Source organism: Aquarana catesbeiana, linkage group LG06 (assembly GCF_042186555.1).
Source record: "Aquarana catesbeiana isolate 2022-GZ linkage group LG06, ASM4218655v1, whole genome shotgun sequence".
NCBI lineage: Eukaryota > Metazoa > Chordata > Amphibia > Anura > Ranidae > Aquarana > Aquarana catesbeiana.
Window position 1 is genome coordinate 61,533,500 of NC_133329.1, and position 25,525 is coordinate 61,559,024.

Here is a 25,525-nt window from a genome sequence, read left to right on the forward strand (position 1 = left end):
AAAAAAAACGAACACAAAATTGATTCATTTATGTCTCTGAACAATCTATCGGTCAATACATGATGGCACTATCGTTTGCTCCCACGGCAGATTGTTCGTTTTTCGAAAATGGGTTTGGACGATTTTTCGTATAGTTTATGGCCAGCATTAGTCAAAGACTTAATCATTAAATCATACAGAAGCTTTAACGCATTAATTTGAAAATTTGCTTTCTTTTTGAATATTTTATTTTACGTTAGTATCACATAACAAAGAAATATACAGCCCATTTCCATTATTGGTATAGGTATGCAGTGTATAATGGAGTTACAGAAATGTTATCTAGATACCATTGTAAGTTGTGATATATCGGTGAGAACATACACAGAGCAATGAGATGTTGGGTGAACACTTAGTAAGTACATGGGAACTCTAGTAGTGTATTGGAATTATCAGAGGCTGTGAAAGAGAGAAAAAAAACAAACAAATGGTAGACAGATCCCAACTGTCCCTGATTTGGAGGAACTGTCCCCCTGTCCCTTTTTTAAGGCTCATTTGTCCCTCTATTTCATCTGATGTATAGATCTCCATATAAATGTAATAGTAGGCAAATAAAAGGTAGGAGTTTAAATACCCCTCCACTGGACACAGATACTTCTCAAGGTATTAAAAATCCATATACATCTTTATTTGATTAAGTTAAAAAAAATTAATAAAATGTATATATCAAAAAATACAAGAACATTCATGCTACCCATTATCCCCCATCCAAGGGATGAAAATTGTTTAGCAAGGTAGTCTTTTGCGATTAGGCAAGAGCCGTCAACGTGTTTTGCTGGAAACACCCGCTTCCTCAGGACCTCCTATCTCATATATAGATACTGTGGAAAGAAGTTCTAAAAATAAAAATACATATAAGTCACATAATACCTACATATGTAATTAAAATCATTGTCAATTGATATGCAAATAATTGATAACTATCCCCCCGGGGAGGAGGAAAGGGGAGGGAGGGAGTAAAAAATATAAATTCTCAAAATACCTTGCTGCAGCTGTGTAAAATCTCATTAATGTATAATTGGATCACCAGTATAGATAAAATTATTATATTGCCTGTGAATAAAGTCTCGCCGGCCTGTGGGAGGATTAACAAGTCCCCGGAAAGCAAAACTACAAAAATTATAGATATTCGTGCTTATGCATGTTTCCCAAAGAGTCAAAAAAGTATATATATTGTGGGAAAAGTGGGCCTGATCCCATGGACTGCAGAAATAGAACTTACCTATATGGATCTAAAGAGACAAACCACTGGTCACCATGTCTGTGAGGCCCCATCAAATCCTAGAACCAGGTAGGAACTTTTCAAAACAGATATCGAAAAGTAGGGGCTCAACACTACAATTAGGAAAAATGTCTGTAAATACATACGCATATATATATATATATATATATATATATATATATATATATATATATATAAAAAATACTGCGCTGAATATTTTATCCAACCTTTAAATTGTGGCTTTTATTTTAAAAATCCAGTATAAAGCATAAAATATCTGTTAAAGAAAGCACTTGTAATTTTAACCATATATACTCGAGTATATGCTGACTCAAATATAAGCCGAGGCACCTAATTCTACCACAAAAAACTGGGAAAACCCATTTGACTCGTATAAGCCTAGGGTGGGAAATGCAGCAGCTACTGGTAAAAAATGCCCATCTGCAGCCTCACTGTGCCCATCTGCAGCCTCACTGTGCCCATCTGCAGCCTCACTGTGCCCATTTGCAGCCTCACTATGTTCATCTGTGCCCATCTGCAGCCTCACTGTGCCCATTTGCAGCCTCACTCTGCCCATCTGCAGCCTCACTGTGCCCATTTGCAGCCTCATTGTGCCCATCTGCAGCCTCATGTACCTTTTGATTACGGTCTCCCGCTGTGTCATGCACCTGTTCAGCGGCCGTCCACTGTAACAAAGCCCCGCCTCCTCCTCGTCCATGATAGACGGAACACTGATTCAGTTTCCCAGCATTGTATCAGTGTTTTATCTATCACAGACGAGGAGGAGGCAGGGCTTTATTACAGTGGAAGGCAGCCGAACAGTTGCATGACACAGCGGGAATTTTTGGCATATTACCTTTTCTTGCCCTTTTTGTATAGGGGGTGTGGGGGTTGTCCTTTTCCTACATACTATGTCCTAAAAGGTGTCCCTCTTTCTAATCCCAGAAAGATTGGAGATATAAGATTTAGTAGAAATGATATGAACATGTATGTAACATCCGTTAGAGAGTCATCATAACCCAAATGCATTATAAGACGATAACTGTTTCAGTAAGGCATGGACACTAGCTTCTGGGTTAGCTCCTTCCACTCTGTAACACACTCTGGCCAGAAGAGATTAGCATCTAGGGACCCGGGAAGGCTCCTCCGACACCCCTAAAGGGAACATACTGTGCCTGGTGGTTCCTCCCCAAGCTCCTATAAGTTCACAATATCAATATTCTAGCCTGGGGTCAAACGCAAAGTTTAGGACTTCGGGAGCTTAGATAGATAGCTCCAACGAACGTGCCCTCTGTTAAATAAGCCATACAACGCTTAATACCTAAAAAAATAATTGTGCCTGCGCTAATACAATATACGAATAAATATCCCCCAGAGGAAGGCACGTGATCCCTGTGCCGAATACACGTCGGGGAGGGGTAGGACGGAGCTGTCAGCAGTGGAGGAGGTCATTATATACCACACCGCACGCCATACAAATCGCTGCTTCCTTTTTCAACCTGTATAGTTTGGTGCACTGTAGCACCCATTCAATGTGAGTACCCTCCTGGAGGACTTTCTTTTATCTAATAAATGTCCTTGCTATATTACACCATGGAGTTCTTCTTTCTGTTTCTTCTATGAATATGGATTTTGGCTTTACCTGTGAGGAGTGTATTTACATCATTGTATCCTGAGTGAGCCCAGGAGTGGCCCCATTGCGTATTTTGACACCGTTTAATTGCTGTGTCACACGATTAAAGGTGAGCGCAAGCACATGTGGGGTGTCACGGGAGAGCACATCTTGCTTGTTGTGATTTGGACACCCTTCAGGAGAAGCATGATGAACACTCATTTCATGGACACTATTTATTCACGCTTGTTTTCTTCAGTTTGAATTTGCTGACTATGTTGAACACTTAAATGTCACAGGATAGCGTTTGGCATTTATATTTTACTTATGCACGGTGCACTTTTCAACAGTATCACCATGATTGCACATTTTTCATATGCACTTGGAGATTTATCATAAAGGTTCGCACATTATATTTATACATGTATGGTTTTACTAGCATATTTATTATGGTTCAATTTAAATATTTTTGCACGTTATTTCTTTTATTCTATGAACATATATTTTATTTATTCGTATATTGTATTAGCGCAGGCACAATTATTATTTTACGTATTATATTACACGGAATGAAACGTGTTTTAGTGCTTGCTGCTTAAATAATATTAGTTTACTCCTTAGAGGCATTAGTCCATCTGTGGCTCGCAAGAAATCCATACTTTGTTTGCATACAACGCTTAAGTCAGAGGGTCTCTCCGGCTTTCATAGAGGGCCATATTGGGGAGGGGAGAGGAGGGGGGTAGGAGGAGAATAGAGGGGAGAAATAGGGGGAAAGAGAAGAAAGAGCCAATCAACAGGAGAAGATTTGAGGGCCCAGAGCAGGCCGATAATATTTATGGTTGTACCCCTGGTGCCCATATGTCGAGCCCAGGGTTCCCAAGTTGCTTCAAACTGAGCTGTGGTGTTTAGGAGGATGCCAGTCAGTTTCGCTTGGGACATAATCCAAGATATTTTATGTTTAGCAGCTGCAAAGGAAACCCTGGGTTTTTTCCAGGCTTTGGCTATAGTAAACTTGGCCCAGTAAAATGAAGTGGATTAATTTGCGGTTGTATTTAGAAGTCTTGGGTAGATTTGCATTGAGAAGGGCATTGGCAGGGGTTCTTAATATTTGGAGATCTATCACTTTCTGGATCAGGGAAAAAATCCTGCTCCAGAAGGACCTTATTCAGGGGCACTCCCACCAGATGTGGGCCATAGATCCTGTAAGTTGGCATCCTCGGAAACACCGAGGGTCTGTCGTTGGATACATTTTGGCCAGTTTAGCTTGGGTAAGGTACCATCTGGTCATTACCTTGAGGTTGGATTCAATTAGTGAAATATTCCTAATGCCCTTGAAAATTCTAGAGTAGGATGCCCGCCATCTCTCTGCGTCTCTCTGTCGTTCTCCCAAGTGGCCATATATGGGGTTTTGCAAGACTGATGGGCAAGTGACTGATATATAATGGAGATTCCACCCCTCTGTTCTGTGGTCTGCCCACACCATGGTTCGTATGGTGTGAATCTGGGAGGAGTGGGTTTCTCCGAACAGATTTTGTGAAGAAAATTATGTATCTGGTGAAATCTGAAGCGTTCTGATGTCAGAATCTCTAACTGTTGCACACAAAAATTCAGGGAAATTGGTCCAGTGGAGGTGAAGAAGTGTCCGATTCGATACAACCCCTTGTCCAACCACCAATTTAAAGGCTTTGATGTCTTGGCCTGGGATAAAGTCTGGGTTGTTGAAGATATGAGCTAGGGGTCGGCATCCCGAGGTCCAGGTTTCAACTTATCCCAGAGGTTTAGTGATTGCAATAGGATTGGTGAGAGGACTGAGGGTCGGTACCTAGGGGGGACCCACAACAAGAAATCTAAGGTGAAGGTTAGGGCAGCCAGCCTCTCTATTTGTATCCAGTCAGGTTTCTCTAGATGACCTTGCCCTCCAGGAGGGGATTTAGAGTTGTAAAGAGGGTTTGAAAGAAGTGAGCTTGTCCCTTATTAGGGGCATAGTAAGAGATTATGGAATATAATATTCCTTCATTTGTGCCGTTTACAAGAATAAACCTGCTCCCTGGGTCTCTTAAATCTGAGACGTGGGAGAATAAAAAGTATTGCTACCCCTTTTGTCTTGTTAGCCGCGTGTGCGAGGTAAAATGTTGGGTAGTGTGAGTGGAGGAATTTGGGGTTGTATCGAATCGGAAAGTGCGTCTCTTGAAACAACACTACGTCCAGTTTAAGGGATCGGTAGTGTTCAAATGCTATTCTCCTTTTCCTGGGGGAATTTAAACCCTGGACGTTGTGTGAAGTCACCCTGAGATCCGCACCTGTTTTAGTTGTGTCAGCCATTAGAACAGAGGGGTGAAAAGCTATCGGAGCCACAGTCACTTACCCTATGCCGCCTTCTACCTTTCAGGGGAGGGTTGAGAGTGTTGTGAGTGATGCCAGTAGTTCGGAGTCTGAGAGGAATCTTTACCTGTTGATAGGCTTGAGGAGAAAAGAGAGTTAGAAGAAGGAACAGAGGGGAGGGGGAACAAAACATAAACACACGTCTTCTTAGAAGACCAACGGCGACTGGCAGTGGACATTTCCACCAGACACCTTTACACATCGGCTGCCCCTAGAGGCGGACCGTCTACCCATTCCGCAAAAACACATCCTGCTTCTAAGAGATGGGTGGAGGCACAAGGGGGTCACCCCGGACCCTTGCGACAGCATGTAATTAAAACAGAAACTATGCACAGTTAATAAAAATATTTGTTTTCAGTGCTATCTATGAACAATAACTCTATTACTCTGAAAAACATGTATGAGGATTCAACCCCGGGTTCTCCTTCGATCTTCCCTCACTACCCACAAGTAGGGGGGGAGAGGAAGGAGACCCTTAGTTAGGGAGAAGAATAAGTTCAAGATCTGGATACCGTAAAGGAGCAGTGAGGGCTCTCGAACTTAAACTTGCCAAGAGTTCCCCTGTGATTTTGTTCCATTGTTTCTCGGGTTCTTGGAGACTGATCAGTGTGGGGGGAAAGGACACCGCAACTTGGGGCTCAAGTCCAGCCCAACTTCGAGTCCCTGTGGGGAAAAAACAAACCATTTGTTCCCAACTTGGCCGCGGGATGGATAGGTGGGCTGCTAAGGAAGTCTCTCCGCCACGGCCCTTGGTTACCTTGTGGAAATGGAATGATTAAGAATTTGGCGGATCAAGTAACTGGGGGCTAACAAAACCGTAACTTTGGTTTGGAGCGCTTAGCTCCATCAGCGGAAGGGACTCCCATCCCGATGGAAAGTGCCTGATTGCGGGCGGTGTGGTGAGGGATTCAGGACATCATCTTATGGAGGTCTTCCATCTTTGTATTTCTTGGTCCCCCCTTTGTTCCACAGAGGAGAGACTGGGCTAGCCAGGGGGGATCACTTGGAGGATCCAGCTGAGGCCGCGGAAAAGTCCATGGGTGCTTCCTGCGAGATCAACTTGAGGTGCAAAAAGAGTTTCTCGCCATCCTGTAGATTAGAGAAGGAGTGTGCTTTGCCTTGGATTGTGAACTTCACCACGAATAGGAAGGCCCAGCGATACTTAATGTCCTGTTGAGTTGAGGACTGTAAGTAGTGGTTTGAGAGTTCTCCTTTTTTGGATGGTGGAGGGAGAAAGGTCTGCGAAAATTAGCATCTGGTGTCCCTGGTACTGTAGTTTAGACTTTGTGCGTGATTGTCGCATGACCTCCTCCTTTACAGCATAAAAATGAGGTTTAACGATGATATCTCTCGGTGAGCCATCTTTTCTGGGGGGTCCCAGGGCCCTGTGTGCCCTGCCTAGCTCCAGGTGGTGTGTTAGGAACGAGCATTGTGATAATGTCACGTTCAGTGAGGGGAATATCTGTAATGGTTTCTGGGAGGCCACAGATTCAGAAGTTATACCTCCTGGAACTGTTCTCAAGGTCATCAGTCCTGGAGAGGGCCGTGTCTAGTTGATCCTGCAGGACCTGTATATGCGCTGTATTCTGGTTGGCCCTGGACACTGTAATATCTAATTTGTTTTCTATGGCCTCCATTCTGGTTCCAAGGTTAGCAAAGTCAGATTTGATATTGCTTATAATTTGGGCTGCTGTGTTGGCCAGTCCTCTCTCTAATAGGTCAGAGATTTTACAGATTAGGTCAGCTTTTAGAGTGGTGGGGTCCTGGTCTAATAAGCCTGGGGATGGGGTAGCATGAAGGTGGGGCAGAGAAGGCCCAGCCGGGGACATGGCATATTCCTCCATCGTGAGGCCTAATAATGACTCTGTAGAAGCCGGGGAAGGAGCCTGGGGTGGATGGGGGCTGTTTTGGGCCACTTGGGAGTAGGTAAGGGTCACTGGGGCCAGGACTTGCCTGAGATCTTGTGCTCTGTCCGTGTAGGCCGCGTGTGGCTGTGTTGCAGCGGTGGCAGCGGCCATCTTGGTACACCCGCTCTCCCCAGCGTTGATAACATGCGGCCTGAGATCCCGTTGAACGGGTGGGCCGGACATCTGGGTGCGTTCCTGGAGATCTCCCGAGGTCAGACGGACCAGTGGTGAGTGTCCCGGGGGGATTATCGCTGGCTGTGCGGATTGTGGGTTCGGGGTGAAGCGGAGCTCTCGGCTCAAACAGCCATGCCGGAGCTCTCGCGCATGCGCACTCCCGAACATGTATCATTTTAAATGCTATCAGGATTTCCTTCGAGTAACACTGGATTATATTCTTAATTTAGTGCTCCTTTTATTTGTCCCAGCTGTTAATATTTCCAGAATGTTTTCAACCTATTTATTATTTGTATTCATGACAAAATTATAGAAAAATTCTATGGTTTTATAGAAAACACCGGAGATATGAACTTTACCCAGGCTCCATCATCCAGATAGAAAGCAGCATGGAGGGGTTCGGTGAAGGTGGTGGTGAAGGTGTGGAGGTGTCTGATGGGGTCGCTCAGCTGGTAGAAGGACAAACGACCACCTTCATAATCCAAATATAATCCCAATCTCTGCACAGTAGACTTTGGGTATAACCTCTGTTTCAGAGAGTCATGTACATACGCATATTCATTTTCAGCTGTGCGGAAACTCCAAGACTTGGTATTACACCCAACACCAGAGTCATCTCCTTCTCTCATTATACTGGGATAGCAAACAGCCACATCCCATTCTCCGCAGTCACCAACCTCTACTTCCCAGTATTGTCTCCCATGGGAAAAACTCTCCATACTCATCACTTGAGGGTACTCTGTAAATCTCTCTGGTAATGTTGGTCTAATCTGTTGTGTTTCAGAGCAGGATGCTGTTCTCAGATCATCAGATAAAGTCACAAGGATATTGGCAGTTCTTATATCCAGTACCAGATCTGTTGTACCATGTATACTGAAGTTGATTTTTAATTGCATATTAGTGATAAGATCAGTTATAGATTTGTGCAACACAAGGGAGATCAAAAAATAATCCAGATTACAAACATAATTATTCTCCAAATTCTGGTCACCTGTGTCTGATTCCTGATCTTGAAGGACTTTGTCAATATCCAATTTATGATCTTGTAGGACAGTTATTGGGTCATTTATATTACACAACTTTTCGATGTGACTAATTTTTTTGGACAGCTCATTTTTCTGTATCTCCAACTGTTTGATGAGGCCAATGAATAACTGTGAGGCCTCCTCTACCTGCCTGTAGATCTCTCTCAGGACTCTCTGTTCCTCGACCTTCAGCTGTCTCCTGATATCCTCAAACAGGACAGTGACTCTCTTCTTCTCATCATCTGCTTTTTCTTGTGCTTTTCTCTTGCCATCCTGTAGATTTAAAATTTTCTGCTCAATTGTCTCTCTCTTCGTAGTCAATTTTTCAAAAACATTTGTTAGTTTCTCCTTCTTTTTGGCCAAAGACTCTTCTAGAAGTTCCACTTGGTGTCCTTTATGTTTTCCCACCAGACAGCAGGACACACATAGACAGACAGCATCCTCGGAGCAGTAAAACTTCAGAAGGTCCTTGTGGATGGAGCATTTTTTACTACTGAAGGACGAGGTAGGTTCAATTAACACATGGTCCACTGTCTTGTTGTGGGCTGTCAGGTGTCTATCACACATAGAAGTCTCACACTGTAGACAAGTTTTAACAGCTCCCGCTGGAAAATCCACACAATACGTACAGAGGATCTCACTTTTCTCCTCCTTTTGTTGTGTAGATCGGACGTTGTCCACAATGTTACACAGCTTCCTGTTCTTCTCTAGCAGAGGCCACTCTGTATACTCATCTCTGCACTCCGGACAGGAATAAACTCCAGACCCCTCCTGTGTATCCAGAGAAGTCTCAATGCATTCCCGGCAGAAGTTGTGTCCACATCTCAGTGACACCGGCTCGTTATAAAGGTTCAGGCAGATAGAGCAGCTCAGCTCATCTAATAGAGCAGCAGACGCCATTCTGGGCACAAGGAGGAAGAAACGAAACTAAAAATCTGTTTGCATAATGAGGGTGGAGGCTTCACATATTAACCCTACAGAGGACAGAAAGAACCCAAAGAAAGTGATTTTTACTTAATTCCTGTTACTGAAATAAATACAGTGCCTTGAAAAAGTATTCACACCCCTTGAAATTTTCCACATTTTGTCAAGTTACAACCAAAAACCTAAATGGGATTTTATGTGATAGACCAACACAAAGTGGCACATAATTGTGAAGTGGAAGGAAAATGATAAATTGTTTTCCTAATGTTTTGCAAATAAATATCTAAAAAGTGTGGCGTGCATTTGTATTCAGCCCCCTTTACTCTGATACCCCTAACTAAAATCTAGTGGAACCAACTGCCTTCAGAAGTCACCTAATTAGTAAATAGGATCCACCTGTGTGCCGCGTACACACAACCGCAACTGTACACCACAGAATGCACTGTAGATATACACTGGATGCAGAATATATATATATATATATATATATATATATATATATATATATATATATATACACACACACACACACACTGCCTGCACTGACTGAATATAGAGTAAACAAGTAAACACTGAATTTATAGTCTATGCTAAATGCAGTGTATATATATATATATATATATATATATATATATATATATGTATATATATATATATATATATATATATATATATATATATATATATATATATATATATATATATCTCAAATACACTGCCACTAACTGAATACCCTGCCTGCTTAATCCAATGCCCTGTACACACGATTGGACACTGATCGGACATTCTGACATCAAAATCCATCTGATTTTTTCCGACGGATGTTGGCTCAGACTTGTCTTGCATACACACAGTCGCACAAAGTTGTCGGAAAATCCGATTGTTCTGAACGCGGTGAAGTAAAACACATACATCGGGACTATAAACGGGGCAATAGCCAATAGCTTTCGTCTCTTAATTTATTCTGAGCATGCGTGGCACTTTGTGCGTCGGATTTGTCTACACACGGTCGGAATTTAAAGGATCGGATTTTGTTGTCGGAAAATTTTATATCCTGCTCTCAAACTTTGTGTGTCGGAAATTCCAACGGAAAAAGTCAGATGGAGCCCACACATGATCAGAATTTCCGACAACACAATCCGATCGCACTTTCTCCATTGGAAAATCTGACCATGTGTACAGGGCATAACTTAAGCTATCTCTCTGTCCATGCCAACAACACTACACACGGCCGCTCTGTAAGCAGCCTTATATAGTGTGGGGCGTGGACTTAGACCTCCTGAGCCATGATTGGCCAAAGGCACCCTGCCTTTGGCCAATTATGGCTCTCTCAGCAGAGCATGCTGTGATTGGCCAAAGCATGTAGGTCAGGTGCATGCTTTGGCCAATCATCATACAGCACTGCAAACTCGCAGTGCATTATGGGGCACTCAAATTTTCCACGAACGCCCCATATGTTCGGTTCGTTTTAGAACAAATGAACACCAAATGTTCGAGTCGAACTTACGTTCAACTCGAACCGTGGGCTCATCCCTACTACCTAATATACAGTTATGCTCATAAGTTTACATACCCTGGCAGAATTTATGATTTCTTGGCCATTTTTCAGAGAATATGAATGATAACACAAAAACTTTTCTTTCACTCATGGTTAGTGTTTGGCTGAAGCCATTAAACCGAGTTAGTCCTGAAATTAGTTTCTTGCAAGCGTAAAATGTGTGACCAAGTCTCTTTGTCTCAAGCCACAACTTACTGCGTTTAGATGGGAAGCTCAGGCCACGGATATTGTACGATACAGTCTTCATAGCAGCCATTGATGGTCAATTAGTAGTGCAGTCCCGTGGACAAACAGAGGGCGGGGAGAGACCTGTAGCATACTGGCCCAAAAAATCTGAAGTGCTGCAAAGAAAAAACATATAAGTATAACCCAGAAAAAGAAAAAACACATCAATAACACAAAACAAGTAATGAACAAAGCGTCCTGTAGGCGAGTAGATAGTCCTAATATCGACGGTGCAAGGGCCACCTCACGGGCCCAAAAAGGTGCGACGATAACTCCCAAGAGTTCACCTATGGGGGTAAATTGTGTGGCATCAGGAAAGAACCCATCAAAAGGGTCCCGCTCCAGTCAATGAGCACTTCCGTGGTGCGGATGTGCATTAGAATGGTCTGCAGCAGCAATATCAGTCCTGAACACAAAAGCAAAAATTAAGAAAAATGGGGGAAAGGGAAGGGTAGAGTCATCAGGCACTGGAACAGTAATTCTGCAAATGGCTGAGGAAGAAGGAGGCCCCCATTCAGCAGCGGGGTCGTCTCGCGGCTTGTTACGGCGTCTGCGATGTGTTTGTTGCCAGGGCTCTGGGCGAATTGTGCTGGAACCCCGGGAAAGTGCGCCATTCTGGGATGTCCATCTTGGGAAGGCCAAGGCGGGCAAGAAAATGGGGTAGGTCCGACTTGTTCCTTAGAGTGACCTGATCTCCCTTAGTAACGGAAGGGCTGAAGGGGAATCCCCAGTGTTAGATCAGGTGAGCATCTTGTAAGACTTCCAGTAATGGCTTAAGGGCCCTGCGTTGCATCAGCGTATGTCTGGATAAGTCCGGGAATAGGGACAGCTTGGCTCCATCAAAGTCCACGTGGCGGACCCCCCAGACATGATACATGATAGGTTCTTTCAGGGTATATTTGTGCAGCTCGATGATGTCTCTGGATTTGTCTGGGTCCTCAGAGGGAGCTCAATCGATCTCTATGCGATCAGGTGCTTCTTTGCCCAATATCTGCGTGAATACTCCTTGAAGGGTGGGTATTATGTCTCAGGGTCCTGTAGGCCTCATATGTGGATATTAACCCTGCGGCTCCTATTTTCTATATCATCGAGTTGGTCGAGCAAAGAATCAATTTGTTGATCCTGCACTGCGCAGCGAGTCTGTAGGGTAGGTGTGATCCCTTCCACTGATGCTTCTAAGGCCTCTACTCTACCCCCAATATGAGCCGTGTCAGCCTGCAGGTCCTTAATGTCTTTCCTGAAGCCCAGGTGGGGAGGGCTAGGATATGGAATCGCAGGTCTCCTTCATCCAGGGCCCCCTCTATGTCCCTATGCACAGTAAACGTGTGGGGAGGGCTATGGAGCCAGAGGAGGAAGGCCCAGCAGGCCTTGCATGCGGGCTGTGGGGAGACCTGCAGGAGACACTGCCGTTGCTCCCCCGGGTGTCGATCTGGCCTGGAGTGCTGAAGGGGCTGCCCCGGGAGCCTGGTGAAGAGGGGGGAGAAGGATAGGAAGGCGGCGGGTGCGGTGATGGGATCGGGGATGCCGCGTGTGCGGCCTGTGAGCACTCACCCAGGCGCCATCTTGAATCCGGCCCCATGTCGCCGACCTTCGCCGCTAAGGTAAGCTTCCAGGGAACGGAGACGCGGGATCCTCCAAGGCTCCGGGGACTGCTTTCACTGGCATCTCGTCAGGCGGGTGTGAGGAGGTTTGGTGCTGCTGTATGTGGTGAAGTAAAGAACGGGACAGACGGAGCTCAGCTCACGTACGTCTGCTCTCTCCCATGCCGCGGCCACGCCCCGCGTGTTTACTCTTTTTAAATCATAATGGCAAAAGAAACTACCCAAATGACCCTGATCAAAATTTTACATACCCTGGTGATTTTGGCCTGATAACAAGCACACAAGTTGACACAAAGGGGTTTGAAAGGCTATTATAGGTAACCATCCTCACCTGTGATCTGTTTGCTTGTAATTAGTGTGTGTGTGTATAAAAGTTCAATGGGTTTCTGGACTCCTGACAGACCTTTGCATCTTTCATCCAGTGCTGCACTGACGTTTCTGGATTCTGAGTCATGGGAAAAGCAATAAAATTGTCAAAGGTTCTGAGGGAAAAGGTAGTTGAACTGTATAACACAGGAAAGGGATATAAAAAGATATCCAAGGAATTGAGAATGCCAATCAGCAGTGTTCAAACTCTAATCAAGAAGTGGAAAATGAGGGGTTCTGTTGAAACCAAACCACGGTCAGGTAGACTAACTAAGATTTCAGCCACAACTGCCAGAAAAATTGTCCTGGATGCAAAGAAAAACCCACAAATAACTTCAGGTGAAATACAGGACTCTCTGAAAACATGTGGTGTGGCTGTTTCGAGATGCACAATAAGGAGGCACTTGAAGAAAGATGGGCTGCATGGTCGAGTCGCCAGAAGAAAGCCATTACTATACAAATGCCACAAAGTATCCCGCTTACAATACACCAAACAGCACAGAGACAAGCCTCAAACCTTCTGGCACAAAGTCATTTGGAGTGATGAGACCAAAATTGAGCTTTTTGGCCACAACCATAAACGTTACATTTGGAGAGGAGTCAACAAGGCCTATGATGAAAGGTACACCATTCCTACTGTGTAACACAGAGGTGGATTACTGATGTTTTGGGGATGTGTGAGTTACAAAGGCACAGAAAATTTGGTCAAAATTGTTGGCAAGATGAATGCAGTATGTTATCAAAAAATACTGGAGGAACATTTGCATTCATCAGCCAGAAAGCTGTGCATGGGACGTACTTGGACATTCCAACATCACAATGATCCAAAACAAAAAAGCCAAGTCGACCTGTCATTGGCTACAGCAGAATAAAGTGAAGGTTCTGAAGTGGCCATCTCGGTCTCCTGACCTCAATATCATTCAGCAACTCTGGGGAGATCTCAAATTTGCAGTTCATGCAAGACAGCCCAAGAATTTACAGGAACTGGAGGCTTTTTGCCAAGAGGAATGGGCAGCTTTACCATCTGAGAAAATAAAGAGCCTCATCCACAAATACCACAAAAGACTTCAAGCTGTCATTGATGTTAAAGGGGGCAATGCACGGTATTAAGAACTGGGGAATGTAAACTTTTCATCAGGGTCATTTGGGTAGTTTGTGTTGTCATTATGATTTAAAAAGAGTAAACACAGCGGACCCCATGGGTAGATATTTGCTCTTGCAAGGCACCCTGTGGGATCAAGAGGTCACCTTGGTGGGTTAATACACCCCTAACATATTTCAGCAAAGGTTTTTTTTTACACTTGCTTCAAGTGGTTACCAGGCACCAGGCCTGCTTATTATGATGGGACACTCAAACTCTGTCTTTAATTCTACTCTAGACAGGCGTAGCTCCAGGGAAGTACCTCCATCCCACGATGCCTCTCAAGAACAAGCACTGTGTACTGAAGAATAATAAGAAAATAAAAAAGGTAGCGGGACTTTATATATAGACACTCGGGAGCGGGAATAAAATTAATAATTTTTAATGGAATCAAATGATTATAGAGTTTCTGTATTCGAATAATTCAATGCATGATGCTATATATAAAATCATTCGTACAACTATTACAATTCATTGAAACCAGAAAAGATATACATACATACATGTTCCAACAAGGAATCAATACATAATACATAATGTAAAAACATTTAGAGCATGATTACATGATTAATTGGAAAAGTTGGAGATCAAAAAGAAAAGGGAGGGTTACAGATCATAGGGGGCAAAAAACAAATTATTATGGAACGGCCTGGTAGAATGCATCAATATGTACACTAGGTTGATATTGGCTCTACGCGTTTCAAGGTATTTGACCTATCATCAGGAGCAAGGAACCATAGTGATAATCTAAAAATTGAAAGGAAAAATGTTTAATTGAAAGTATAGAGGGGGAAAAGAAAAAAAAAAAAAAAAAAAAAAAAAAAGGAAGGAAAAAACTCAGAACAGGCAGGAAGGGTCCTCCCTGATGGACCCGAACCGCCTGTGCACTTACATGTGTGGTCCACACAGTGGCGGTGCGGCCACGAAAAGCACAGGCCAAGCCAAACATGCCATGCACGGGAGCTGAGGGGACATGTAGCAACGGGCCCGTTGCTACATGTCCCCTCAGCTCCCGTGCATGGCATGTTTGGCTTGGCCTGTGCTTTTCGTGGCCGCACCGCCACTGTGTGGACCACACATGTAAGTGCACAGGCGGTTCGGGTCCATCAGTGAGGACCCTTCCTGCCTGTTCTGAGTTTTTTCCTTCCTTTTTTTTTTTTTTTCTTTTCCCCCTCTATACTTTCAATTAAACATTTTTCCTTTCAATTTTTAGATTATCACTATGGTTCCTTGCTCCTGATGATAGGTCAAATACCTTGAAACGCGTAGAGCCAATATCAACCTAGTGTACATATTGATGCATTCTACCAGGCCGTTCCATAATAATTTGTTTTTTGCCCCCTATGATCTGTAACCCTCCCTTTTCTTTTTGATCTCCAACTTTTCCAATTAATCATGTAATCATGCTCTAAATGTTTTTACATTATGTATTATGTATTGATTCCTTGTTGGAACATGTATGTATGTATATCTTTTCTGGTTTCAATGAATTGTAATAGTTGTACGAATGATTTTATATATAGCATCATGCATTGAATTATTCGAATACAGAAACTCTATAATCATTTGATTCCATTAAAAATTATTAATTTTATTCCCGCTCCCGAGTGTCTATATATAAAGTCCCGCTACCTTTTTTATTTTCTTATTATTCTTCATTCAACCGGGATGGAGGGGGGGACCTGAACGGCACCCCTATACCTCATATAAAGTCCCACTAATTCCCTCTACCCATTTTTTCCCAATTAATATTAAGCACTGTGTACTCTTTCAGTCATATGGCCTGGTGGACGTGTGGCACGAGCGACATCCTTGTCTGGGGGTCCCCAACGTCTCCAAGTACTATACAGTGGCGCAGATTTCCCCGTTGACCATGCTCCACGCGACCACAGATGTTCCACTTTGGGTATTACTTAAATTGCCCAACTGTGACTCGTCCTCGCTCCAAGCTCTGCTCTGGCTCCCTTATAAATTGCGCCTCCCCCTCTCTGAGCCCCGTGCTGCTGCATGGCCTGCAGATTTGGGACCCAGTTTGCTACTCTGGTAATTTGATGTCCTCCTTTTTACCACCACTCCCCATCACTCACAATCCTCTTTTCCCCCCAGGCCTTGAGGAGCCTCAGGCATTCTCTTGGTGGCTCTCTTATGGCTACCCACAGGTTCAAAACTTTTTTTCCTCCCGCTCCTTTCTTTCTTGGGAGACCATCCGAGAAACACACGAAGCACTGGCTAGAGAACATTATTTCTTCCTTCAATTGAAACACTGGATCACTGCCTTGCGCCGCACGTCCACTTACCCATTTCAAAAGACCTTTTTTGAACATGCATGTCAGCATGCCCCTGGGTCCCCCGGCCTCATTTCGGCTATCTATGCAATTTTGAATGAATGTTCGTCATCAGCACCCCTCTCTTACATGGCCCAATGGGAAAATGACCTCCAATCCCCCATAGACCTAAAAGACTAGAGTAAGGCCTGGAAAATGGTGGCCAAATGCTCATTTAACACAAACACCCTGGAAGCAGCATATAAGGTCCTATTCCGTTGGTACTGGGTCCCGGCCCGCACAACTCATGCTTTCCCGGGAAGTACTTATAGATGTTTCTGCAACTGTGGACAGCGGGGGGATGTCATACATACCTGATGGTCCTGCCCAAGACTGGTGGGGTTCTGGTCTAGGGTTTTTGGCTTACTACAGACCCTTTTCCATCTAAGGGCTTGTACACACGGGCAGACTTTTAAAAGACTTTTGAACTAAGGACTTGCCTACACATGATCACACCAAAGTCCAACGGATTCGTACGTGATGATGTACGACTGGACTAAAATAAGGAAGTTGATAGCAAGTAGCCAATAGCTGCCCTAGCGTGGGTTTTCGTCTATCGGACTAGCATACAGACGAGCGGATTTTTTGACCGGACTCGAGTCCATCGGAAAGATTTGAAGCATATTTCAAATCTAAAGTCCGTCAGTTTTTTGACTGGAAAAGTCAGCTGAAGGTCCGATGAAGCCCACACACGATCGGATTGTCCGCCGGACTCGGTCCGTCGGACCAGTGCAGTCGAAAAGTCCGCTCGTGTGTACGCTGTATAACAGTCCGTAGGGACGCTAAGCTAACCCTATTACATTGTCCAATGCCTGGTTTGTTCGCGCCACAGCAGAAGCTGGCCACTTACCTCTTTATAGCGGCTAAGCGGACTATAGCTCAAGCCTGGAAGACCCAACGTGTGGCTTTCCAAGGGGTGAGGACACGTATGACTGCTATGTTGCTTCAGGAACGAATGTCCAGTATTGTGAATGACTCACACGCAAATTTCTCAAAATTTTGGAACCATGGATCTCTTATGAGTTCCCCACACTTCAAGCGTCCTGTTTGGGCCTTGTCTGATTCCCTTCCATGGGGCTCCCGAGTCCGAGTTCTCCTTTTCCCTTCCCCCTCTCCTATCTATGACCCTCTCTCTCTCTGCTCTACTCACTCTCTTTCTGGTCTATCACTATCCTGGTTCCTGCCGTTGCCTCCTATGGAGGGGGGTTGCTGGAGAAAAGCCTCCCCTTCGGAAACGATTTTGGGGATATGGCATTTTATGCAGTATCCTTTTTTTTGATACCATCCCCTATTTTCACTATGTCATAGAATAATTGTGAACAATATTGATCATTGGTAATTTTTACACATTTCTAGCCCCTGCGCAGGCGATCAACGAGCTTGTTTATGAACCTTTTGTTTATTCAAAAACTCAATATACATATTGAAACTGAAAAAGAGTAAACACAGTTGATTGATAATAAATGGCTTCAGCCAAACACTAACCATAAGTGAAAGAAAAGTTTTTGTGTTATCATTCATATTCCCTGAAAAATAGCCAAGAAATCATAAATTCTGCTGGGGTATGTAAACTTATGAGCACAACTGTATACTAATACTGACACTAAATAATATGTATTTTTAATTTTATACTACCTAAAGCACCCTGACCTTTGACCCTGACACTAACCTAGATCAAGCCCTGATCTAGCTATTTTATCTTTATTACTTACAATTGGGCCACGGCCTCCATATACTACATATGAGAAGTTGCATAAGCATGACACAGTATACCTTTCATCTACAACTCCCACAATCATAATCATTAAGAATGTAATTCTAAAAGTAATTCTCCCCAATTGGAGATATGAATGATCAGGATTTGTGGATGAAGCAGATCTAATTATTACAAAATTAGAGCTATTTTATTTCATTGTATCCAATTCTTTTAAACAATTCTACTCACTTTACATTGTATCCAAAACACAATTGTAATACATTGTGTTGGGTGAGTGGCTTGGACCGGGGATAAGTCTGGCCCAAACATCGCCCGTTTGGTGAACACCCGAATTTTCAGAGGGCTCGGCAGGATGTTCGCCCGCCGAGTGCCCTCCATTGCACAGTGCATTTTAATCCCCAGATTGGGCAAGGCTTTGCCTAATCAGGGCACAGTGAATAGCTGGTTGTTAAGGAGTGGGCCGGGAAGCAGGTCGCTGCGTCCTTAACAATGAATGAGTCATCAGCTGTCAACAGGGCTTCCCCGCTAAAAAAAAACCTAACAGGAGGTTCTAATCCTTTCCTACTCCATCCATAACAACAAGAACATCTTCAGATGATCTCTAACATCAACCAATAAAATCAACATTGACATGACAACCCGACACCATCATATCATAGAATTCTGTCTCCTATAAGAGGAGCTCTCTATACCCAGAATAAGTCTCCCCTCTCCAGTGTTTCCTACTAGTGTTGGGCGAGCGGTTCTGCCCGAGCATGAGTTCGGGACGAACATTTGCCTGTGTATGTAGTCATAAGCCATATTCATTTAGAAGATGAAGAGAATCGCTGCTCACATGTGAGTCAAATAGACCATAATCTTCATGGGATGTTGCCTCGATGGGGTGCACGCCCTGCCACTGCCAGCAGTAAACTCATAGAACAAAGAAAGACGATCGGCTGCACTCGCACACGATGGAATGTCGGCTTTTATTAAAGTAATAAAATCATACAAACATGGACACAGGAGATGACAAGGTTAACGCGTTTCACACGGATGCTTTATCAAAACCATAAAGCACGATCTCCGTGTGAAACACGTTAACCTTGTCATCTCCTGTGCCCATGTTTGTATGATTTTATTACTTTAATAAAAGCCGTCATCGCATCGTGTGGGAGTGCAGCCGATCGTCTTTCTTTGTTCTACCATATTCACGCAGATATATGTGGGCTGCCAGATAAATGGTAGTGCTAACCTCTAGTTATTAAGAGTGCAAACTGATATTAATATGATGTGTGGCCGATATCTCAGATCAAGTCCTATTTTCTCATTGCCTGTGTTGATTTTGCTTCCTGCTTAGTGATGACGAAAAAAGGCTGAGCCTTACTGATCTTTTTAAAGGATAAGTTCACCTTTCATAACATGTTACACCCATAATCGGGGTATACCATGTAACATGTTATGAATGCACTGGCTCCAGTGCCCCCCCCCCCCCCATCCCCCGCTGTGACAGCAGATCAGGGATTTTCTCCCCAAGTCTGCTGCCACAATTCAAAAAAGAAGATGTGTCCGTGCGGGACTCAGCCCACATCACTCATTCACAGTCCTCTGTGAATGGAATACTACAGGGTCCAGCAGCCTTTGCGGCTGTCGGCTTGTAGTTTTCAATAAACTACCACAGTGCTGCGAGTGCTGTGGTAGTTCATTGAGCCTTCCTATCAGAATGTATCGGCTTCCTCATACGAGGTCCGAGCAAGGCTATACACCGATAGATCTGCAGGAGATCTGCTGATCACTGGTGCAATGCTTTCCAGGCTCCCAAAACAAAAAATGGTAAATGCAAATTTTTTTACCTGCAAAAATATGTGCATTTATTATTTTTTGTCAAAAGGTAAATTTATCCTTTAACTCACTGCAGGTATAGCAGACAGGGCTATAAGGAAAGCTGGTCTTACACCTGTACAGTTGCGTTCCAAAGATGATGTTTTCAGAATGTTTGTTTGATTATTTTAGAGATAAAGGGACGGATTCAACAAAATCGGTTTCAACAAGAACGAACAACAAAAAAACATTTTTTTTTCCATAAAATAAATTTTTTTTTTTTGTCAAAACGAATGGAAATGAACAAATTTCTAATTGTTGAGAACAATCTTTGCTTGCGATGAACTAGTCTCCTGCACCCGCACCTAATCCAGAAGTTGAATGTTCCTTCTACAAAAATCGAGACATTGACACGGCACTCAAAAAAAGTAGTTTGAATTTAGTCAAGTCCATGAAGGCAACATTGAATGGTCAGACATTTTTTTATACAAAATTTCACATGTGTAAGGTCAGCTTTAGTTAGTTAGTACTTTGAATCAATAAATTTTGACATATTCATTTTTCATGATCTTTGTTTAGGGCGGTGTGGCAGGGGGCGTGTCCTTTTCCTGCGTTCTTTATTATAAAGGATGTCCCACTGTGTGATCTCAGAAAATTTGGAAATATGATATGAAATAATTCTAACCCTCTTGTATTGTTGCTGTATTGTCTCCCTTTATATTGTAAAGTGTTGTGCAAACTGTTGGCGCTATATAAATCCTGTAGAATAATAATAATAATAGAATGGCATATGAACACATATCATTATGAATGTTGAAATCTTTTTGGCAATCTTGGTTTATGTTCTTAGTTTAGTGTTCCTTTAATTGTCCCAGCTAGTACTCTCTGTTTCATTAATATTTGTATAGATGACAAAATTGTTGGATAAAGACATAATATGTTGCAAATTATGGTTTCATAGAAAACACCGGAGATACAAGCTTTACCCAGGCTCCCTCATCCAGAGAGAAGACAGCATGAAGGGGTTCGGTGAAGGTGGTGGTGAAGGTGTGGAGATGTCTGATGGGGTCACTCAGCTGGTAGAAGGACAGACGGCCACCTTCATAATCCAAATATAATCCTAATCTCTGCACAGGAGACTTCAGGTTTAACTTCTGGTATTGAGAGTCATGTAAACATAAATATTTGTTTTCAAATATGTCAAAACTCCAGGATTTGTTATTGGACCCAATAAAAGACTCCTCTCCATCTCTCAATATACTGGGATAGCAAACACCCACACCCCAATTCCCACAGTCACCAACCTCTACTTCCCAGTAATTGCTCCCATGGGAAAAAATCTCCATACTCATCACCTGATGGTATTCTGTAAATCTCTGTGGTAATTCTGGCCTATTCTGTTCTGTTTCAGAGTAGGATGCTGTTCTCAGGTCATCAGATAAAGCCACAAATGTCTGGGCAGTTTTTTCATCTAGTAGCAGATCTGGTGTAGCCTGCATATTGAAGTTGGTTTTTAATTGCATATTAGTGATAAGGTCAGTTATAGATTTGTGCAACACAAGAGAGATCAGAAAATCATCCAGATCACAAACAGAAGTTTCCTCCAAATTCTCGTCATCTGTGTCCGATTCCTCATCTTCATCAGTGTCAGATTCCTCATCTTGAGAGACTTCGTCAGTGTCGGGTTCCTCATCTTGAGAGACTTCATCAGTGTCAGATTCCTCATCTTGAGAGACTTCATCAGTGTCAGATTCCTCATCTTGTAGGACAGTTATTGGGTCGGTCATGTTACACAACTTCTCAAAGTGACCAATTTTCCTGGACAGCTCATCCTTCTGTATCTCCAACTGTTTGGTGAGACGAATGACTGACAATGAGACCTCCTCTACCTGCCTGGAGATCTCACTCAGGACTCTTTGTTCCTGGACCTCCAGCTGTCTCCTGATATCCTCAAACAGGGCAGTGACTCTCTCCTTCTCATCATCGGCTTTTTCTTGTGATTTTCTCTTGTGGTCCTGTAGATTCAGAATTTTCTTCTCAGTTTTCTCTCTCTTCGTAGTCATGTTTTCTAGAACATTTCTAAGTTTCTCCTTCTTCTTTTCCAAGGCTTCTTCTAGAAGTTCTACTTCATGTTCTTTATGTTTCCCCACCAGACAGCAAGACACACATAGACAGATGGCATCCTCGGAGCAATAATACTTCAGAAGCTCCTTGTGGATGGAGCATTTTTTACTACTGAATGACGAGGTGGGTTCTATGAACACATGGTCCACTGTCTTGTTGTGGGCTGTCAGGTGTTCAACACACATAGAAATCTCACACTGTAGACAAGTCTTTACAGCGGCCACAGGTGAACTCAGACAATACGTACAGAGGATCTCACTTTTCTCCTTTTGTTGTGCAGATCTGAAGTTGTCCACAATGTTACACAGCTTCCTGTTCTTCTCCAGAGTAGGACGCTCTACATACTGCTCTCTGCACTCTGGACAGGAATAAACTCCAGACCCCTCCTGTGTATCCAGAGCAGTCACCATACAATCCCGGCAGAAGTTGTGTCCACATCTCAGTGACACCGGCTCCGTATAAAGGTTCAGGCAGATGGAGCAGCTCAGCTCGTCACCTAGAGCAGCAGATGCCATTCTTGGAACAAGGAAGAAGAAACGAAACTAAAAATCTGTTTTGATAATAAGGGCGGAACCTTCGCAAGTTAACCCTACAGAGGACAGGACGTGATTTTTACTTATTGTATGTTTTAGAGGATTCTAAATAAAACATAACACCCAAAAATAAACAAACATACAGAGGAAAACCTACTTATCTATAACTCATTTTTTTTAATTTTCAATTGCGTTGACGAGAAATATTTTTCCATGAGGCTGTGATAAAAAAATGGACTTTAGGCTGGGGATAGGTAGCGGGTGTAATGTACTGTGGGATGTGTAACCTTTGTTTCACAGATACCAGCCATGTCTCGACTCTTACTTCATATCAGCAATGCCATCACCTTCCACATACACAGTTTTGCAGTTTTCACCAACCTTTATCTCCACCAGACCTGTCTGCTCCCCAGGATGCAGAGCTCTGACTGGGTCCAGGTGAGTCTAAATTGGCTAAAAGGGAGAAAAGGGAAAACCCGGAGTGGACGGAGAATCAGAGGTCTGGAAAGGTGAAAGAAAGGAGCAGGGAGATGTGTAAATCCCGAACAGGACTATTCCAGGATCTCTGCCAGACCCTCTGCTACAAGACCAAAATAATGGAGGAGATCCGTTCTCTGTGTGTTCTGGACACAAACTAGATAGAATGGTGTTCATCCTAACAGCTGATCCCTCCCCATCCAAGGCAGTTGTGTCCGATCACAAAGATTTAAAGTGGGAGTAAACTTCCATGTATGATGTTTACCTATAGGTACAGTAAATATCTCTGAAACGTGCATTGTTTTGGAGATATTTTCTTTAGATGCAGCCGGTGACGTCACCAGCACATGCGCTCTGAAGGAACGGGCACACCCGTCATCCGCGCTGTTCCTTCACAGCCGTGCCGTAAACAGCGACTCCCAAACACATGCACGGGAATGATGTCATCGCCAGCTCTGCCATTCACATGGCCGAAGCCCGTGAACCTGGAGAGAAGACTGGGTGAAGATGGAAGCGCCTACAGTGGTGACAGCGTGCCGCTGGAGGGCTTCGTTGCCAGGTAAGTCTGTTATAATGTGATGGTATGCGGTGCATTCTAGCACATTATGAATTAAACTGCCCGGGCCCAATTAGTTTTTTTTTATGCGGTTTACTACCACTTTAACACAAGGATAAGGACCTTTATTTTAAAGCTGAAGTTTTGGTATGGATTTTTTGCATATTTATATTGATCCAGTTTAGAACAGTGTAATATGTGTCATACCTGTGGGATCCCCATGGAAGCTGGCAATCACTGTAATAGTTCTAATATAGTGATCTCCACCAGCTTCCAGGTCCTGTACTGAGTGGTTGCTCTGCTCCTTACTGGACACAGGAGGTCACTCGCTCGGAATAGGCACCATTCAGAGAACACTTTGCATTTTCTCAATGACAGCAAAGCGTTCTCTCATTGGTCAATGTGGGGAAGCAGCATACCATCCAAATCAGAAAATGCCTTTTATTCATTAACAACATGCAAAGTGTTCTCTGAATGGTGCTCATGCTGAGTGAGAAACCTCCTGTGTTCACTAACCAGTATAGCAGGGACCTGGAAGATAGCAGCAATCACTGGTGCTACTACAGTGATTTCCAGCTTCCATGGGGACCCCACAGGTATGGTACATACATACTGTATATTGTCAAAAGTATTGGGACGCCTGCTTTTACGCGCGCATGATCTTTAATGGCCTCCCAGTCTTAGTCCGTAGGGTTCAATATCGAGTTGGCCCACCCTTTGCAGCTATAACAGCTTCAACTGTTTTGGGAAGGCTGTCCACGGGAATGTTTGACCATTCTTCCAGGAGAAGGTCAGGCACTGATGTTGGACAAGAAGGCCTGGCTCGCAGTTTGCTATCTAATTCATCCCAAAGGTGTTCTATTGGGTTGAGGTTAGGACTCTGTGCAGCTCAGTCAAGTTCCACCACCCCAAAAACTCCCTCATCCATGTCTTTATGGACCTTGCTTTGTGCACTGGTGCGCAGTCATGTTAGAACAGGGAGGGGCCATCCCCAAACTGTTACATATCTTTAGTAAAAATAACCCAAATTAGTGTATATTATTTGGTCTCTGTGAAAGTTATAGATTCTACAAGCTATGGTGCAAATCATTGAAAAATGATCACATCTGATCACACCTGATGTACTGAAGGCCTATCTAATTTCTTGAGGCCCTAACAAGCCAGGAAAGTACAAATACCCCCCAAATTACCCCTTTTTGGAAAGCAGACATTCCAAGGTATTTAGTAAGAGGCATGGTGAGTTTTCTGAAGTTGTAATTTTTTCCCACAATTCTTGGAAATTTTATTTTTTTTTTTTGCACAAAATTGTCATATTAACAAGTTATTTCTCTCACACAGCACATGCATACTTGCAATGACACCCCAAAATACATTCTGCTACTCCTCCTGAGTATAGTGATACCACATGTTTGAGACTTTTACACAGCCTGGCCACATACAAAGGCCCAACATTGAAGTAGCACCATCAGGCATTCTACATGCATAAATTACACATGTCATTTCTCAACCACCTATTACAGTTTTGAAGACCCTGGAGCACCAGGACAATGGAAACGGCTAAAAAATGACCCCATTTTGGAAAGCTAACACCCCAATGTATAATCTATGAGGCATAATGATTCTTTTGAATAGTTCATTTTTTTCCAGAAGTTTTTGGAAACTGTGGAAAAAAAATTAAAACGCATTTTTTTTTTACACATAGTTGTCCATTCATAAGATATTTCCAACAAATAGCATGTACATAGCAAAAATGACACCCCAAAATACATTCTGCTACTCCTCCCGAGTATGGCGATACCACATGTGTAAGACTTTTAC

General features: G+C 43.4%; 2 protein-coding genes across 3 annotated transcripts; both read right to left on the minus strand.

The window, feature by feature from the left end:
* Window positions 1-204: 204 nt before the first annotated feature.
* LOC141148534 (E3 ubiquitin-protein ligase TRIM39-like) lies at window positions 205-9,310 on the minus strand. 2 transcript variants are annotated; one of them, XM_073636079.1, is made up of 2 exons: window positions 6,013-9,310; window positions 205-5,918 (listed from the first exon to the last, which is right to left on the minus strand). In XM_073636079.1, the coding sequence occupies exon 1, from the start codon at window positions 9,259-9,261 to the stop codon at window positions 7,657-7,659; it is 1,605 nt and encodes a 534-aa protein (XP_073492180.1). In that variant the 5' UTR covers window positions 9,262-9,310; the 3' UTR covers window positions 205-5,918; window positions 6,013-7,656. The 2 variants fall into 2 exon arrangements, with proteins under 2 accessions (XP_073492180.1, XP_073492178.1); XM_073636077.1 differs by having other exon boundaries at window positions 205-875; window positions 5,239-9,310.
* An 11,129-nt stretch (window positions 9,311-20,439) lies between these two features.
* LOC141148539 (E3 ubiquitin/ISG15 ligase TRIM25-like) lies at window positions 20,440-22,692 on the minus strand. Its single transcript, XM_073636084.1, has one exon. The coding sequence runs from the start codon at window positions 22,654-22,656 to the stop codon at window positions 20,965-20,967; it is 1,692 nt and encodes a 563-aa protein (XP_073492185.1). The 5' UTR covers window positions 22,657-22,692; the 3' UTR covers window positions 20,440-20,964.
* Window positions 22,693-25,525: the final 2,833 nt, after the last annotated feature.